The sequence below is a fragment of the Notamacropus eugenii genome, chromosome 2 (assembly GCF_028372415.1).
Source record: "Notamacropus eugenii isolate mMacEug1 chromosome 2, mMacEug1.pri_v2, whole genome shotgun sequence".
NCBI classification, from domain to species: domain Eukaryota; kingdom Metazoa; phylum Chordata; class Mammalia; order Diprotodontia; family Macropodidae; genus Notamacropus; species Notamacropus eugenii.
The window spans coordinates 474,815,674-474,832,916 of record NC_092873.1 but is presented as its reverse complement, the minus strand read 5'-3'; the positions used below and the strand labels follow the sequence as shown (position 1 = coordinate 474,832,916).

Genomic DNA, 17,243 nt, shown 5'->3' with positions numbered 1-17,243 from the left:
ATTGCCAGTTGGAATATTGTGGTCAAGTTTGATTATAGTGTTATAAAATGATAGGCTGTTGGATTAATTAATATACTGAGGACAATAGAGTCCCTGTTCTTAGTGCCATAGTGCTTCATCTAAGGCAGTCTGTTTGGCTCTTCAGTCAAGCAAATTTGGTGGAGAGACATCTTGCCCTTTAAACTGCAGTTGGGAACATGGAAAGAAAGTCAGAATTCCTTGGATTTTTATGGTTTTATACTTTTCAAAGGAACTCAGATTCTTTGAATTGATCCTGAACATTTCTTTGGATGCTTGTTTTGTACCAAAAAGGGAGAGAGAGAGAAAAAAACACATGTATTTTGTGTGCATGCATACATACACATACACACATCCATACACATACATACAGTGATTTGCCTGAGGTCACACCCCTAGAAAAAGGGCTGACCCAGGACTTGGGCTCCTGACTTCTAGCCCTTGGGTAGTTTAGGGAATGTTTTAGTAGTTGTCAAGATTATCATAAGTGCCTCCTTTGTTCAGAAGAATTAAAAAGGAATGTCCTTCGTTTCAGATATTTCTGAATACGGTACATGTTTTAGCATAAATGAATTCTGAACTGGAATTGGGTGAGGGAAAGACATCCCAACCTCTATCTTGGCCCTAAAGAGACGATGTGTTGTATCAGCTGTCCTGAGATCAGAATACTGGCTCTTCTCATTACCCACTTGATGACCTTGGGCAAGGTTATAACCACCCCAGACCCAATCTTTTCATTTGTAAAATTTCATTCTGGACCTTTCAGATTTAAATCCTATAATCTGCCATGGATCCCCTAAGTATCTACCTCCCACTGCTCTGCTCATGGTTAGTTGTAGTTCCTTGACTGTAAAGGCAGTTTAGGTGCCTCTCCTGGGGAAAGGAGCGAGCATTTATTGAGCATATACTATGTGCCAGGCACTGTTTTCAATGCTCTACAAATCTCTCCTGTGATCTTCCCAATATGCCTGTGAGGTAGGTGCTATTATTATTCCCATTTTACAATTAAGGAAACTGAGGCAGAGGTTAAGTGACTTGCCGGGCTCATGCAGGTAGTGATTGTCAGGTGTAAGGGTTGAATTTGTGTCTTCCTGATGCCCTTCTATCCACTGCATCAGCCAGCTGTCTCTAACTTGTCCTGGGGACATCATTACCAATTTGAAAGTCAGGAAGGTGAAAAAGAGGTGTTTTATCACCTGCCATGCACTTGAACAGTGTTATCTTAATCATCATGTTGCTCCTTCAAAGGAGAGAGAGCCCCATAAGTTTTAAGAAGGAACTCATGAGAGAAAACCTACCCTATTCAGTTTAATTGTTTAATTAAATTGTTTAATGTTTTAATTGCCCTGTTTATGCTATTATGTATGTATGAACTATTCAACGTGAGGTTGGTGTTGGGGCAGATTAGCTTAATCTTGGTGACTAATTCACATCTAAATTTGTAATGAATTTGCAGCTTCCTCAACTGGCCAGCAGAGGTTACTCATGCTCCATAGGATTGATAGAATCAGCTAAAGCTTAGAGCAAAGTATTTTATACTTTTTGATTATATGCTCCATTTTGAAGAGGTATCACATAGTAGATAGGAAACCAACCTTGGCTCCAGCAAGACCTGAGTTCAAATTGTGTTTTGGATGTATGCTAGCTGTGACTGTGAGAAAGTGACAATTTTACAGTATCCTGTACCATATAAATCAAGTTATAGCTGTAGGTGGGATGCTTTGATAGGGTTTTCCCACATTGTAAATTCATAACCAATAAGATCACAAATTTGGACCAAAAAAAAAAAAATTTCCTTATGGGGCTGTCCTTATACTTCCTTGTCTTGTAGAGGTTACTGAAGACTACGCCACAGGAGTGGGTACTGGTAGATCCTAAAGTTCTTTGATGAACACTTGTCAATCAAAGACCAACCTAGATAAGTCGTAGAGGATTGTCGCTATGCTTGTAATGGACTGATGTGTCTACGGCATTCGTTAAGGCCCATAAACAAATTCTTAGAGGAGTGAAATCAGTGATAAAAGCATCCACACCATTCAATAAGTATGTCCTGTGTCACTGTAGCCGTAAAATCACCTGGGTGCAAGGAAGCAGGTGTTAGTCCCTGTTGTGTGAGTGGGGAGGAAACTGAGGGGGTAATAGTTTAAGTGACTTGCCATGTTACTCAATGAAAGGATAATACTAAAAACTAAGACTCAACAGGCCAGGGCCACTGCAGTATCTTTGCTACAAAAGTGATTACCGAAGAAAGTGTCTAGAACATAGTAGGAACTTAAATATTGACTGAGGCTGAGATATATTTCCCCCTTTGCCCACCCAATAGTCACATTGGCCCTTCTACCTATCATTTAGAATAACAAATTTCAAACACAGAACTGAAATTTCAAATAAACTGTCTAGAGTTTGCATTTATTCAGACGTAAGTCAAAACCATTTAGTAAAATAGTAATGTTAGGCTATATATCTCTGAAAAGTCCCTCTGTTATTTAACCTATATCCAAGGAATAACTTCTAGTTTCTGGATTTGGACAAGGCATCAAAAGTTCAGAGCAGGATAGCTTAGGCTTTGTAATTATGGCCTTTGGGTCTTGTATTTATTTTCCTGCATATGGAGCTAGTTGCTGTAGTCAAGTCAATAAAAATCAACATTTATTAAGCCCCTGCTGTGTATCTAGGCACTATGCTAAGAGCTGGTAACGCTGGTAATGCAAAGAAAGGCAAAAACAAAAAGCCAAGCCCCTGCAACTGGGAAAGGTGTTTTATAGAAGATAGGAGTTTAACTGGAAACCAGGGGGCATATTTGAGGGAGACATTTCAAGGCACCCAATAAAAATACATTTGAGAGATGGAGTGTCTTGTGCAAGGAAAGCAGTGTTGCTGAATTGGAAGTATGTGAAGGAGAGGAAAGTGTTACGGCTAGAGATAGGATGGGGTTCGATTATGATAGAAGCCAAACAAAGCATTTCTGTTTGATTCTGGAGGTCATGGGGAGCCACTAGAGTTTATTGAAAGGGCAGTAATATGGTCAGACCTACACTTCTGGAAGAACAGTTTGACAACTGAGAAAGTTGTCAGACAACCAGGGGGTTATTGCAGGAGTCCAGGCATGAGGTGATGAGGCTGTGGGCCAGACTGGTGTCAGTGAAAGGTTGTTTGTTTGTGCTTCATTCTCAAAGAGGACCGTGACATCAAAATGATGACATGACCTTAAGTGACTTTGAGTGAGGGAGGGCTGTGCAGGGTTACCAGCCTCACCTTCTTCTCCTGAAAGGAGAGAAGGGACAAATACTAGCTATCCTATGAATAAGATGTCTACAGGACACAGTTTGGGATGTATGATGGGTAGTTGGGGATGAGAAGACTGGAGACCAGGAGAGGTTAGGCTAGTAGATAAATAAATCTGAAAACCATCAGTATAGAGAAGATAATGATAATCATTCATCATTGAATCAGAGTTGATGAGTTCACCAAGCAGAAGAGTACTGAAAACAAATCAGGATAAAATTTTGGGGGCAATCTGGGTGAAGATCCAACAAGAGAGGCTCAGAAGTGGTCGGGCAGATAGGAGGGAAACCAGGAGAACGTAGAGGAGAGCGTCAGAGCCAAGAAGGGCAGGGATTGAGAAAAGGCTGTTAGACCTGGCCAGTAGGAGAGCGTTGGTAATTTTGGACAATTGTGGTTGAATGATGAGGTCAGTCACTGCTGGCAGCTAAGAAGAGTGAAAGGAAATGAAGGTATCAGTGCAGGTGGTCTTTTCAAGGAGTTTTGCCACAAAAGGAAGAGATACAGCTGGCAAAGACAGATTAAGCAGGGCTTTTATTTAAAGATGGGGGAAACCTGGACATGTTTGTGGGTAGTAGGGTAGCAGCCGGAGAGATTGAAATTAAATGAGAGAGTAGGGATGATAGAGAGGGCAGTGGACTGGAGAAGACAGGATGGAAGGAAGCACTTGGTCATGTAAAGGGGTTTGCCTTAGAAAGAGGATTACCTTTTCATGTAAAACAAGTGAAGGAGGAGATAGTAACAGAAGACAACTGGGTAATATTGAGATGAAGAGAAGGCAAGAAAAGAGAGCTTGACAAGTAACTTCATTTTTTTTTTTTCAGGGAAATAGAAGGTAAGGTTCTTAAGAGAGAGGGTAACAGGAAGGAAGGAGTCATGGAAGGTTTGGGGTGGGGGGTGAGGGGAGATGGAAAAGATGCTGTGGTGAGTAGGATAGTGAATCATTTAGGGACTTTTAAAAGACTGTAGTGACCCAGCACGCTGACATAGAATAACAGATAACTTTGTTAGGTCATCTAGACCATTTTACATTTGAGGAAAACGAGGATCCATGATCAAACTAGGCAAAAGGCATATTGAGGATAAAAGAAGGCATTTTTAACCATGATGCTTTGGTCTTATTTCTGCCACCAACTAGTTGTTTGAGCTTGGGCAAATTGCTTCCTCTATTTGGGTTTAATTTTCCTTGTCAACAAAATGAGAGAATATGTAAAGGTTCAGTTGCCGTTTGCTGAAATGGTAGCACCCTGGAGGAATCCTCTTCCAAGCCCCCATCATTGTTAGTACTTTCCCTCCAACATTCCCTCCAATTTTTCTTGTATTTATCTTTTTTGCATGTAATTATTTGCTTGTTCACTCCCCCCATTCGACTTTGAGCTCCTCAGGAACAGAGGCTAGTGTTTGTTTTTCTTTGTATTGTCAGTGCTTGGCACAATGGGAATGGTCACTGTTGGAGGTGTTGTTAGAACTTAGGCAAACTGGTACAAGCTAGTTCAAGATCTTGAATTAGGTAAATAGAGTAATAGAATGTCCATACCTTTTGACCCAGAGACTCCATTATGAGGCTTATACATCAAGGAAGTCATGGATAAGAAGGAAGTCCCTGTTTAAACCAAAATGTAGCAGCCCCTTTTTCTGTGACAAAAAAATGAATTGGAAACAAAGGGGATGCCCATCAATTGGGAAATGACAAAACAGTGAACCTAATGGAATTTGAGTGTGCTCTAAGAAATGACAAATGTGATAAATAAACCATGAGGTGGTGCGATGAGTAAAGTGCTAGACCTAGAGTTAGGAAGTTCAGATCCAGCCTCAGGCCCTTTTTTTAGCCAAATGACCCTGGATAAGACATTCTTAACACCTCTCTGCCTCAGTTTCCTCATATGTAAAGTAGGGCAAGAACGTGGCAAAGTACTTAGAGTACCAGGCCTGAAGTCAGAAAAACTCATCTTCCTAAGTTCAGATCTGATCTCAAATACTTCCTAGCTGTGTCACTAACCTTTGTCTTCCTCTGTAAAATTACTTAGAGAAGAAAATGTGACCTTGGCCAGTTAATCTCAGTCTCCATTGCCACAACTATAAAATGGGGAATACCAATGGCACCCTCCTCCCAGCATTGCTGTGAAGATCAAAGATGCTCCAGTATCTTTGCCAAGAAAAACCCAGATGGGGTCATGAAGAATCAGAAACAATTGAAAAATAACAAAACAACAAAAATTAGGGATAACAATAGTGTCCACCTCAAATTGTAAAGTGCTTTTTAAACCTTTTTTAAGCCTTTTTTATAAACCTTAACGCGGTTGTTGTCCGTCTTTGAAGAGGACCAAAATGACATCACCATGATAAAGTGAAATTTCAGTGTGTCTGACTGGCTGATCAGACAGTACGAGTTCAGAAAGCTCTACTGCAGGTTGGGCACAGATGGTCCGTTTGAATGTTTGGGGTGGATATCTCAAAATTTATGTATCCTACATTTTCTTTGTGCTGCCTCAGTTCTGCTTTGCTCTAAGAGCACAGCACCTTTTCTTATGTGGGCATTCCATGCTGAGCTGTCCTGTGCCAGTGTCTCCCATGTTGCACATTCAAATTCAAAGTTCTTGAGAGTGTCCTTGTATTGTTTCTTCTGGCTACCAGGTGATCGCCTGCCCCATGTGAGTTCTCCATAAAATAGTCTTTGGCAAGTGTACATTTTGGATTCAAACAACGTGGCCAGTCCATCGTAGTTGTGCTCTCTGAAGCATAGTTTGAATACTCAGCAGTTCAGCTTGAGCAAAAAACTTAGTGTCTGGTACCTTATCCTGCCAGGTGATCCTCAGAATCTTCCTAAGAGTTCAAATGGAAGTGATTCAGTTTCCTGGCATGGTGCTGGTAGACTGTCCATGTTTCTCAAGCATCTAACAATGAGGTCAGCTCAATGGCTCTGTAGACCTTCAGTTTTGTAGTCAGTCTAATACATCTTCTGTCCCAAAGTTTTCTTCAGAGCCTCCCAAACACTGAGCTAGCTCTGGCAATGCATGCATCAACCTCATTATCAATGTGTACATCCCTGGAAAGTACACTACCAAGGTAAGTGAACTTATCCACAGCATTCAAAACTTCTCCATTTGTTGTAACTGATGGTGGTAACATATGGATGGTGTGATGGTGGCTGATGGAGCACCTATGTTTTCTTGGTGTTAATTATTAGGCCAAAATTAGCACAGGCAGCAGAGAATTGATCCATACTTCGTTGCATCTCAGCTTCAGAGGCTGCATTGAGTGCATAGTTATCTGCAAACGGAAAATCATGCACCAACACTTTGGTCTTGGCTTGTAGCCTTTTCAAATTGAAGAACTTGCCATTATTATGGTAGTTGATGTTGATTCTGTATTCATGCTCACTGAAAGCATTTGTCAGCATGGCTGAAAGCATCATGCTAAAAAGCATGGGAGCAAGCACACAGCCCTGTTTCACTCCATTGGTGACTGGGAAGGCACGAGAGCATTGTCCATTATACTGAACCCGGGCAAACATGCCATCATGAAATCGATGTACAATATTGATGAATTTCTCAGGGCAACCAAATTTTGACATAATTTTCCATAAGCCCTCACAACTAACAGCGTCAAAGGCTTTGGTCAGATCTACAGACGCTGTGTACAGACCTCTGTTCTACCCCTGGTATTTCTCCTGGAGTTGTTGGGCAGCAAACACCATATCGACTCTTCCTCAGCTCTTTCTGAAGCTACACTATCTCTCAGGTAGATGACCATCTTCCAGGTGAAGGATCAGCCTATTAAGGAGGACTCTAGCAAGAACTTTGCCAGCAATGACTAAGAGAGAGATCCCGCTGTGACTGTTTCAGGACAGTCTATTCCCTCTACCTTTATAGAGATGGATAGTGGAGGCATCCTTGAACTCCTGGGGGATAACCTCTTCTTGCCATATAACCTGGAAAATTTCAGGCAGCTTTTGCATGAGCAATGCTCCCTCTACCTTGTAAATCTCAACTGCAATAGAATCAGCACCAGGTGCTTTGCCACATAAAAGGAGGCTAATGGCCCTTAAAACCTCTTCTTCAGTTGGAAGTTCAACTAAGGAGGGATTGACTTCAACCTGAGGTAAAGTCAATGACCTCAGCATTGATTGATGATGGTCTGTTGAGAAGACTGGAAGTGGTCAGCCTCTCCTTCTAGGGTCATGTCCTTATCACTAATCAGTGTGGTTCCATCAGCACTGAGTAGTTGTGATGCACCATAGGTTTTTGGTCCATGAATAGCTTTCAGGGAATCATAAAAGCACTTTGGATTGTTACTATCAGCATAAAGCTGAATTTCATCTGCCTTCTTACTGAGTCAGGAATCCTGCATCTCTCTAAGCTTTGCCTGTACTTTGCTTTTGGTGGGATTAAATGCTGCTTTCTTAGAGGTGGATGAACTATCCTGCTGGTAAATCCTATGGAGTTCTTGTTTTTCATTTAGCAGCTTCTGAATTTCCCCATCATTTTCATCACACCAGTCTTGGTGTTTTCAAGTGTTCTGACCCAGATGAGCAAATGCATTGCTATACACCAAATCTCTGAAAGCTGCCCACTCCTTTTCTGCTCCACTGTTGCCAACTGTGTGTTGCCTCAGCTTTCCCTCCAAGTCAGCAGCAAACTCTTCACGCTCAGAGAAGAGCTCTAATTTGTTGACATTCATTCTTCTGAAAGTCATTTTGCCTTGGGGGTGGCACCTTTGATGAATGCAAATATTTAGCTTGGAAAGGATAAGTGTATAATCAGTCCAGCACTCTGCACCACACATTGCCTTTGTCACTCTCACATCTTATCTGTCTCTTCTCCTTACAATCACATAATCTATTAGATGTCAGTGTTTGCTGTGAGGATGCATCCATGAAGTTTTATTGCGTTTAGGTAAACAGAAGACAGAAGGTGTGGGTGATGAGAAGGTCATGTGATGCACAAGTCTTCAGCAGTAAATGACCATTGCTGTTGCTGTTTCCAATTCCATTCCTCCCAAGGACTCCCAAGTCTAGTAGTCTGAGCCTACTCTAGCATTAAAGTCACCCAGAATTATAAGCTTGTCCTCTTTTGGTACATTGACGATAAGGGTCTCTAGGTCTTCATAACATTTTTCTTTGACGTCATCAGGGTTTGTCACAATGGGAACATAGGCACTGATGATGGTGGCATGGTGTTATCCTGTGAGTGGAAATCACATTATCATGAGCCTGTCATTCACTCCTTTTGGCAGGCATACCAGCTTGCTGATTAGATTAGTTTTGAGATTGCAAAACTTACACCAGCTTCATGGCAATCCCCTTCACTGCACCCACTCCAGAAGGTGTATCCAGCTGCAACTTAAGTAAGCTGGCCTTCATTTGCCAACCTTGTTTCACCCAGGGCTACTATTTTGATGCGATACTTGAGTTCTCCAGCAACAAGAGCAGTTCTTTCAGGTCTACTGGATTTTGTATTGTTTTTTGGTGTGGGCATGTTCCATGTCCTGATACTAAGTGGAATCATCTTTGCAGATGTTTTCATACATTTTGTACATTTTTTTATGTTTCAATCACATGGTGGGATTCCTCGCCTGCTGTGGTAATCAGGTCAGAGTTGGGTAAGCAGGCAATGTTTAGGGCACCTTTTCTAGGCGCCCCCTCCTCACACCAGGAGGTGAGCAGTGCAATCCTTAAAAGGCTACTCAGACACCCAGGGGGCTACCGAGTCCCACTGCTGCTTCCAGTGAGAAACAACCCTATGGCCTGGGCTGCCTGTGTGCAGGGCTGTGACTACAGCTCCCAGTGTATGCACCTGCTGCTTCATCACTTGCCTGTCGCCACAGGACTCCGAGGCATAATAGTGAAATGGTATGGGTGATGTCCTTTGATGCGTACATAAATTGAATTTAAGAGAGGCAGCGTTGCACGAAGTCATCAGCCTCACTCTCTGCTCCAGCATCATCATAGTCCAGTGGCAGGACAGAGTCAAAACAGCTGGTGATGGCTCAGGATGCAGTGCATGACCTTGGCATCTTCAGTGTCTAATCAAGCTCTAAGCGCTCTACATCACCTGCTTCATCCGCCTTCATGGCTATTGGAACAAATTGTTCTCATCTGCCCATTCCACCAGAGGAAATCTTCACATGCTTGGGGTAGACACCTCCCTAACTCATCAATGGGTCTGAGAAACCTTGGTTACCCTCGCCCTGGTTTGGCCCGTCTCCCTTCACGGTTTACCGGGGTGTGGCCGCTGCACTAAGCATGCTGCAGCTTCTTGGAGCCACAAGTGAAAGTTAGGTGGAACAGGTGGACACCAGAGGTGGGAAGAGCCCTGAAAAGGGCTCCGCAGCAATCCTCCCTGAACACACCCCTACACCCCTAAACCTTAAAGAGCTCTATAAATGCTAGTGTGGAAAGCTCAACATAAATTTTTGCAGTGCAAAAAAATATCCAAGCAACAATAAGAATGGAATGTTAATGAGGAGAACAGCCACCAAAACAATCGAAAATAAGTAAAGCAGGACTCAAAAGAAGTGAGATGAGAAGACGCCCAACCCTGCCGCTCTTCAGAGATCGGAGCCTCGTTGCATACATTTTCAGACCTTTTTGTTTTTGATGTGTTGTTCAATTATACTGATTTTTTTCTCTTTGTGTGTGTGTGTGTGTGTGTGTGTGTGTGTTGTGAAAAAATATTTGTCATCTGGGATGGCTCTCTCAGAAGGAGGAGGGGAAGAATACTGGGGGAAATTATATTGATTAAAACAACACAAGACATTAATAAAAATGTGTTTTAAAAAATAAATTCTTGTTGACTTGAAATTTCTAAAACAGGTAAAATGAGAGTAGGAGGGAGACAAATATTTTTTAAATACTTACTCAGTGCCAGGAACTATGCTAAGCACTCTACAAACATTTTGTCATTTGATCTTCACAGCAATGCTAGGAGGTACCATGCCATTGTTATCTCTGTTTTATAGTTGTGGCAATGGAGACAGAGATTAAATGATCAGGGTCACAGAGTTAGTAAAGTGTCTTAGGCTGGATTGGAACTCAGGTCTTGCTGACTCCAGGTCCAGCACTTTATCCAAGGCATCACCTCAAGGCCCCAAGGAAAAGAGACAGGGAGAAACAAAGAGAAATTTAGAGCCAAAAGGGCCCTTAGAAGTCATCTAGTTCATTCCACCCATTGTATAGAGTAAACTAAGACCCAGAAGGACTAAGTGACCAACCCAGGAATACATGGCTGAGAAAATAATAGAGCTCATATTCAAAGAAAGGTTTTCTGCTTTATCGTGATCCAAGTTAAGAAAGGTGGGCCTGTTTGGAAACTTGTTGGAATGACTCAGGGCAGAAAATAAAGACCAATTGGGGGTGATCAGTAATAAAGTAAAAGCCAAGCAGCATTGTTTTATCTTGAAAATTACATCAGACCCAGAAAAACAAATGTGTTTGTGTAGATATGTATATACATTATATTACCTATCTACCTATCAGAATACATATCTCAATAGATATGTCTATAGGTACAGGCAGATGTTGAACACAGAGATGTTGGAGATAGATAGATAGATAGATAGATAGATAGATAGATAGATAGATAGATAGATAGATAGATTATCAGTATAGGGAACTGGAGTTAAAAAAAAAAAAACAAGCAGTACAACTCTTTTACCAAAACTGTCAGCAGCTGTTCTCTCTCTACTTACAGTCTTAGTAAGCTGTCTGAGCCACCAGGACTTTAGATAACTTTCCCAGGGTCCTAATGCTAGCAGAAAGAGCACTGTAACTGGAATCAGGAGGCCTGGGTTCAGGAGTCCTAGTTCTGTTTCTTACTAGCTGTGTGACCTTGGGTGAATCATTCAACCTAAGCCTCAGTTTTCTATCTAAAATGTGGATAATAATATACATGTTCTTCTCTAACTCACAGGGTTGTTTGTGATGATCAAAGGAGGAAGGCCTGCTAAGTGAGCCCAGCTGTAGATTCTCACTATCACCTGACTAGTCAAACCTTCCCTTCTTCACTCTTTCAAATGCGGGAGAGGAGTTAAAGTAAGGTGGCTTAAGTTGGCAGTGTTTGAGAGAGTTTTTAAGCAGTCAAGTGTTGGTTAAGCAGTTCAGCAAGTCAGAAGCCACCTGCTTGCATTCCTTTGACTGGCAAGAAGATTGGGATCCCTACCAAAAAGGAAAAAAAAGCAGTTCATTTGGAAACAGGAATTCGAAAGTCATTGCCTAAAGAGGTGTTCACATCTCTGCCCAATGAAAGCTTATCCAGGTGTGTGATGCGATATGTGTGTGTGTGTGTGTGCGTGTGTGTGTGTGCGCGTGCGTGCAAGTGTAAAAGGTGTGGGGGGTGGAGGGATGGTCTAGTTTCTTGTCACCACATTTTAAAAAAAGGTTTTGATAAACTGAGTAATACCCTGTTGAGAGTAACTAAAATAGGTCTGTCCCATAAGGAAGGACAAGGGAATTGTGACTATAAATTAGAAAAAGGGAAGACCTGGGGCAAGATTTTCAAGGGTATAGGACTGCTGTTCTTAACCTTTTTGTTTGTCTGTTTCAAATAATTGAAGGAAATGCTAAATTTCAGTTAGAAGTCAGTAAAAATAAAGGTGTAATTTTTCCCCCATTCAAGTTTACAAACCTGAAATGACAGGTCCCAGGTTGAGAACCTCTGATCTAGGAGGCTACTGAGTAACCTTGTATGGGGAGATCTAGGTGTCTGATATAGAAGGGATTCATAAGAACTTTTTTATCCTGGGTTTAGATTTTCATCTCCACGAAGGGAACAATGGAGCACTTTGCTGTTTAAATGCATCTTCAGTTTAACAATATGAGGAACTATAAAAATAGATTCTTTCTGGTCTATCATGCCAATGGAGCTGAGCCAGAACAGAAGTAAACTCAGGATTGAACTTCCCGCCAGAGCCTCAGCTGTCTTGATAGAAGAATGAAGACTTTAAAACAATTTCTTTGCAGGTTCTCTATGATCTAGAGTTGGCCAAATGACTTTCTAATATACAAATGTGACCATATCACTCCCCAGCTCAAAAGCCTTTAGGGACTCCTCTTACCCATAGACCCCTTGGTCTGGCTTTTAAGGCCCTCTCCGATCTAGTGCCATATACCTTTCCAGTCTTCTCTCATTCAATTCCCTTTGTACATTTTGCCATTTCAGTTAAATTGATCCCTGACCTTAGTCTACAGAGAGTGCTTTCTTTTCACATTTTTGATATTGAGATTCTCTTTCTTGAAGGATTGGTTCAGAGGTGCCTCCTCCATGAAGCCTTCCCAATTTGACTTTCAGCCCCAAATCTCAGCTGAAAGTTAGGTCTGGAATCAGATCTCAGAAGGTTTTAAGTTGTGAGTTCTCTTCTCAATTTGTCCTACAGCATTTTGGCTCTGTCTCTTCTTTCAACCAGTATTATCTTATTTTGAATCATATTTTTTTGGGCATTGCCAATTTTAACCTGCTAGATTCTAAGATACTTGAAGGCAAGGATTGTGTCCCCTTTTTTATCCCCAACCCTTTAACACAGAGCCTTGTACATGGTAAGCAGTAACGTGTGTTCTGATGCACTCTGAATGGTTGTTGTTTTCTTAAGTACCTGGGATTTTACCCCACCCAAGGAAAAATAGGAAAGAGGCAACTTTGGTTCTTTAATTATCGTGCTTTACTCCCTGTAAAGTCTGTAGGCCAAACTCCTCAGAAAGTATGTGCAACTTGGGGAAGTTGGAAGGAGAGTGGGCTGCTTCTGTGGTGCTGTCAGAGACAAGTGTAGGTTTAGTAGAAACCCTAGCAAGCACCTGGCACGCATCAGGATTATTTTCTTTACCACCCATTGGATGATAATATTCTTGGCAAGAAGTATCTGTACTAATTGAGAATGATTAGTCTCCAGCTCTGTAAGAGAAGCTTAATGAATTGCCATTCCATTCTGTATTTCAGATTCAGCAATGACAGTAAGTAGAGCACCACAAGAGTTGGAAGGTCTTTATCCTTCCTTGGCATTCCAAGCAGGAGCTCAGGACATCCCCGTGGTCAAAAGCCCTACCATCCCTTACAAAGACTTGGCCACAGAGGTGTTCAAGCGAAGGGTTGCCATGAGTCAGAGGTACTCAAAATCTTTTTGTTCACTTGCTATGATTGGAAACTGAGGAAGTGAAATGTGTTTCCCAACCTATTTTGCTGTAAACATCTCTCCCATGGAATTCCTTGGGGGTAATGGTCTCTCAGAAACATTCTGCTGGTGACAAGATGGTCTCAAACACAAGGATACTTAAACTAGAATCTGTAAGTTTATTTTGTGAATATGTTGATATGTGTATTTCAGAATAATTGATTTTCTTTTGGTCATAGTGTATGCATTTTAAAACATTATTTTGAGAAGATATCCATAGACTTAACCAGATTGCCAAAGTCCATGACGCAAAAAATCTTAGGAACCCTTGCTCTAATGGGTCAAGGACATGAAACATCTGACTATGGAGGAGAGAGAAGAGCCTTCAATAACGGTAGCAGGCTTTCCATGTACAGAGCAGGGGTTGAGCTGTATTACTTGAGGAGCCTGCCAGAGCTATTCCTGCCACCTCTTACCATGGTGCTATGCCGAATACCTTATCTGAAGTCTAGCCCTTCAGTTATTCCACTGGCAGTAATATCGATGAGGAATTATATATACATCCATACGTGTGTGTGTGTGTGTGTCTGTCTGTATACACAGACACATACATAGAGACAGAGACAGATAGAGATAAAGAGACAGTGACAGAGGGAGGGGCAGAGATGGAGAGAGCAGAAGGAGGGTATGGGTGGGGGCATGGGCTTTTCCTTCAGATTTCTTTGGTGTGGATTAGGATCTTTAGAAGACAGAGGCCATTGGGCCCTTAAGGAAATAGGTTACAGCAAAACTGTATTTTGATGGCAGTGGGGAATGAGGGATTAAGAGCATGGCTGTGCCATCCCCTGATATGCAGCTTCTCCTTCCTAGAAGAATAGTGGGCAGGTCACTGTATGTCTCTCACTTCTCCAGGTCTTCATTTGCTCATCTTTAAAATGAGCGAGCTTGATCAGATCCCCTCAAAAGTCCTTTACAGCAGATACAAAGATCTTGAGGTTGGCTGCTGGCACTGTTTGGGAGGAAGGGACTTGTTTGGGGGAGAGACTTGTCCATCCTACCAGCAGGCTATTCTATAAAATGGGAGAGTAAGTCATTTGTCTAGGTCTGACTCTGAAAATAGGCAAATAAAGACACCTTCTCTCCTTCCTATGGAAGGACATTCATATTCAAGATCTCATTTTACCCTTCTGGCTACCTTTGAGGGATGCAGGTCGTGTTTTATTTTTTTCTATCTATTATGCATTATCTATTTATTATATCTATTTTATTATATGCCATGCACTGTGCTAAGTGATGTACAGATCAACAACCATGCCAGGCAGGCACCACCTGACAGTTGAGGAAAATGAAGCAGACATAGTTTTAAGTGACTTGCTCAGGATCTCATAGCTGCTAAGTGTCTGAGTCTGGGAGGGCAAAGTAAGATTCAGTTCTAGATGGCACTGCCACTCTCAGTGGGGGTCAGTGAAGTTTACAAGGAGTCAAACTTCAGCTCCATCTAAGGAATTTCTAAGAATTGACACTATCTGATAACAAAATGGGTTATGAAATGACCTCATGGCCTACCTACTCCAACCTGTGCCTGAACAAAGAATTCCACCTCCAGCATGCTCAAGTAGGGATCTCCAACCTCTGACTGAAGATCTCTGGGGATGTCTTCTTAGGGATGACTAATTGTGAGGAGGTGTTCCTGTAAACCTAAACCCTACACTCTGAAACTGCCACACCCTGCTCCTAGCCTCAACCTTTAGGATCCACCGGAACAAGTCTGATGCTTTAAACAAATAATAATTTTTCAAATAGTTGAAGAGTGCCATAATATCCCTCAGTATATGCTGTTAGGTGGTGAGTCCCCTGTTACTAGAAGGGTTCAAGAATTGACTAGACCTGTTGGGATTATTTTTAAAGGTACTACTAAACTGGGTGGAGGGTTAGACAAACCCCCGTCCAACTTTTAGAGTCACTGCTTTTATGGTCTGCCAAGGTTAGGTTTCCATATATGAGACTGAGAGGCAGAGTAGTGTGGTAGAAAGAATAGTGTCTTGGGAGATATGCTCTGGGTTTGACTCATAGAGCTTCTCCTTTCCCTGGCAGGGTGATGCAAGTGATATCCCTTCCCCTCTAGGAGCCTATTCTTTATTTATAAGATTAGGACATTGGCCTAGATCACGAGTAGGGAACTTGCCACATGTGGCCCTTTGTGAGGGCCACAGTCAAGGACCTAGAGGGCCACATGTGGCCTCGAGGTCTGGCCTGGTAACCTCTAAGATCTGGTCCAGCTATCTCATATAGGACCAGATTTCATGGACTGGTGAATTAGATAGCTATCAAATGTGTTACTATTTTCTAAGGAAGTTGTTATTGCCACCTTTGGTTTTTTACATCATTATAGTTATTTCTAGTATCCCTCTTCCTCCCAGAGAGTCACCCTATGTAACAAATAGTATTTTTTAAAGACACAAAAAAAGAAAAATTCAGCACAACTGATCAATATGTTGACAGAGTCTGAAAAATAGGTCCAGTGGGTAACGAGTGGACCTCCCACTACCACAAAGGGGTGGTTTGGGAGTGTCCTCTCATATCTCTTCATGCCTGCTCTTTATAATTTTATTACGTTCAATTTTGATGTGTGTGCATGCGCACAGTTGTTCATTCCATTTCCGTTGTTGTTTTACCATGTATATTGTTTTTTTGGTTCTACTTACTTCACGCTTCATCAGTTCATGTAGATCTTTCCATCCTTCTCTGAATTCATCACATACATCATTTCTTATAGCACAGTGGTATTCCATTTTATTCAGGTACCAAAATGTGTGTAGCCATGCCCCAGCTAATTAATGAGCATCTATGTACCCTGTCTCCAATTCTTAGCTATCACACACACACAAAAAAATGCTGCTATGAATATTTTAATGTTTGTAGGGAAAGTATATTATTTTTAATTAGCCAAGATAGCTAGCCTCCCTCTGACTTTAATCAATCAAAGAAATATTTGCTGAATACTTGCTAGATCCCTCAAGATAATTAGTCCAACATTCAAAAAGAGTAGAGAGTTGAGAAAGATGATACTGGACCTAGCTGTCCTTGGCATTACAAGGGATGTTTAATCAAGTCTCCTCTCTTGTCAACATGCTAAAATTTCAGTATTTAGGATTCATTTCTGCTTTCCTTTTTAGAATAATGAAGCTAGGATTCTCGTCTCCCCCGGGCACAACTTCTATAATCCTAGTTCCTCCGCCGCCTCCTCCATCTCCTGCCGAAGGCTGTGGAGGCCCTTGCCTGCTTCTGTAAGGCTGAGCTGAGATCTCTGATTGAAGTAGCACGTGCTGACTTCTCTCTCAAGTGTCTCCACGGGGCTTCCCATTACCACCAGAAACAAGCACCTTCGGAAGCATCCTCTGCTTTGTACCCATTTTTCAATGTGAATGAGACCTTTGTTCCCTTGACCTCAATTGTTATTCCTGAGCTTAGGTGTTTTTAAAAATTCTTTTTAAACCAAAGCTTTGACATGAAGTAGGTGTAATTTTTGATGCCTTTGCTGTTACATTTGTAGAATATTTGCTGTCTCTTGTAATTGGTGAAAGTAATAAAACCCTGAAAGTGTGAGATTTCAGTTACTGCTTTTTCACAGAAGTTGAACAAAAAACCAAAGGGAGTGGGATGGAAAAGGATGGACAAGGCTGGTGAAAAACAGAATAAACCTTAGTAGGGTGCAGATATAGTGTGATTAGAACAAATGATGTCATGCTCCCTCCAACCCCAATCTATCTGTCTTCCTCTTCCTTTCCAGTAACTTGTCAACATGTCTAAAATTTCGTCATCAAAGATTTACTTCTTTGGGT

At 41.7% G+C, this 17,243-nt stretch overlaps 1 protein-coding gene across 2 annotated transcripts; it reads left to right on the top strand.

Moving 5' to 3' along the window:
- Positions 1-3,927: 3,927 nt before the first annotated feature.
- Positions 3,928-17,007, top strand: MYOCOS (myocilin opposite strand). 2 transcript variants are annotated; one of them, XM_072648644.1, is made up of 4 exons: positions 3,928-4,135; positions 11,211-11,555; positions 13,230-13,395; positions 16,578-17,007. In XM_072648644.1, the coding sequence occupies exons 2-4, from the start codon at positions 11,540-11,542 to the stop codon at positions 16,690-16,692; spliced, it is 297 nt and encodes a 98-aa protein (XP_072504745.1). In that variant the 5' UTR covers positions 3,928-4,135; positions 11,211-11,539; the 3' UTR covers positions 16,693-17,007. The 2 variants fall into 2 exon arrangements, with proteins under 2 accessions (XP_072504745.1, XP_072504744.1); XM_072648643.1 differs by lacking the exon at positions 3,928-4,135 and having other exon boundaries at positions 10,969-11,555.
- Positions 17,008-17,243: the final 236 nt, after the last annotated feature.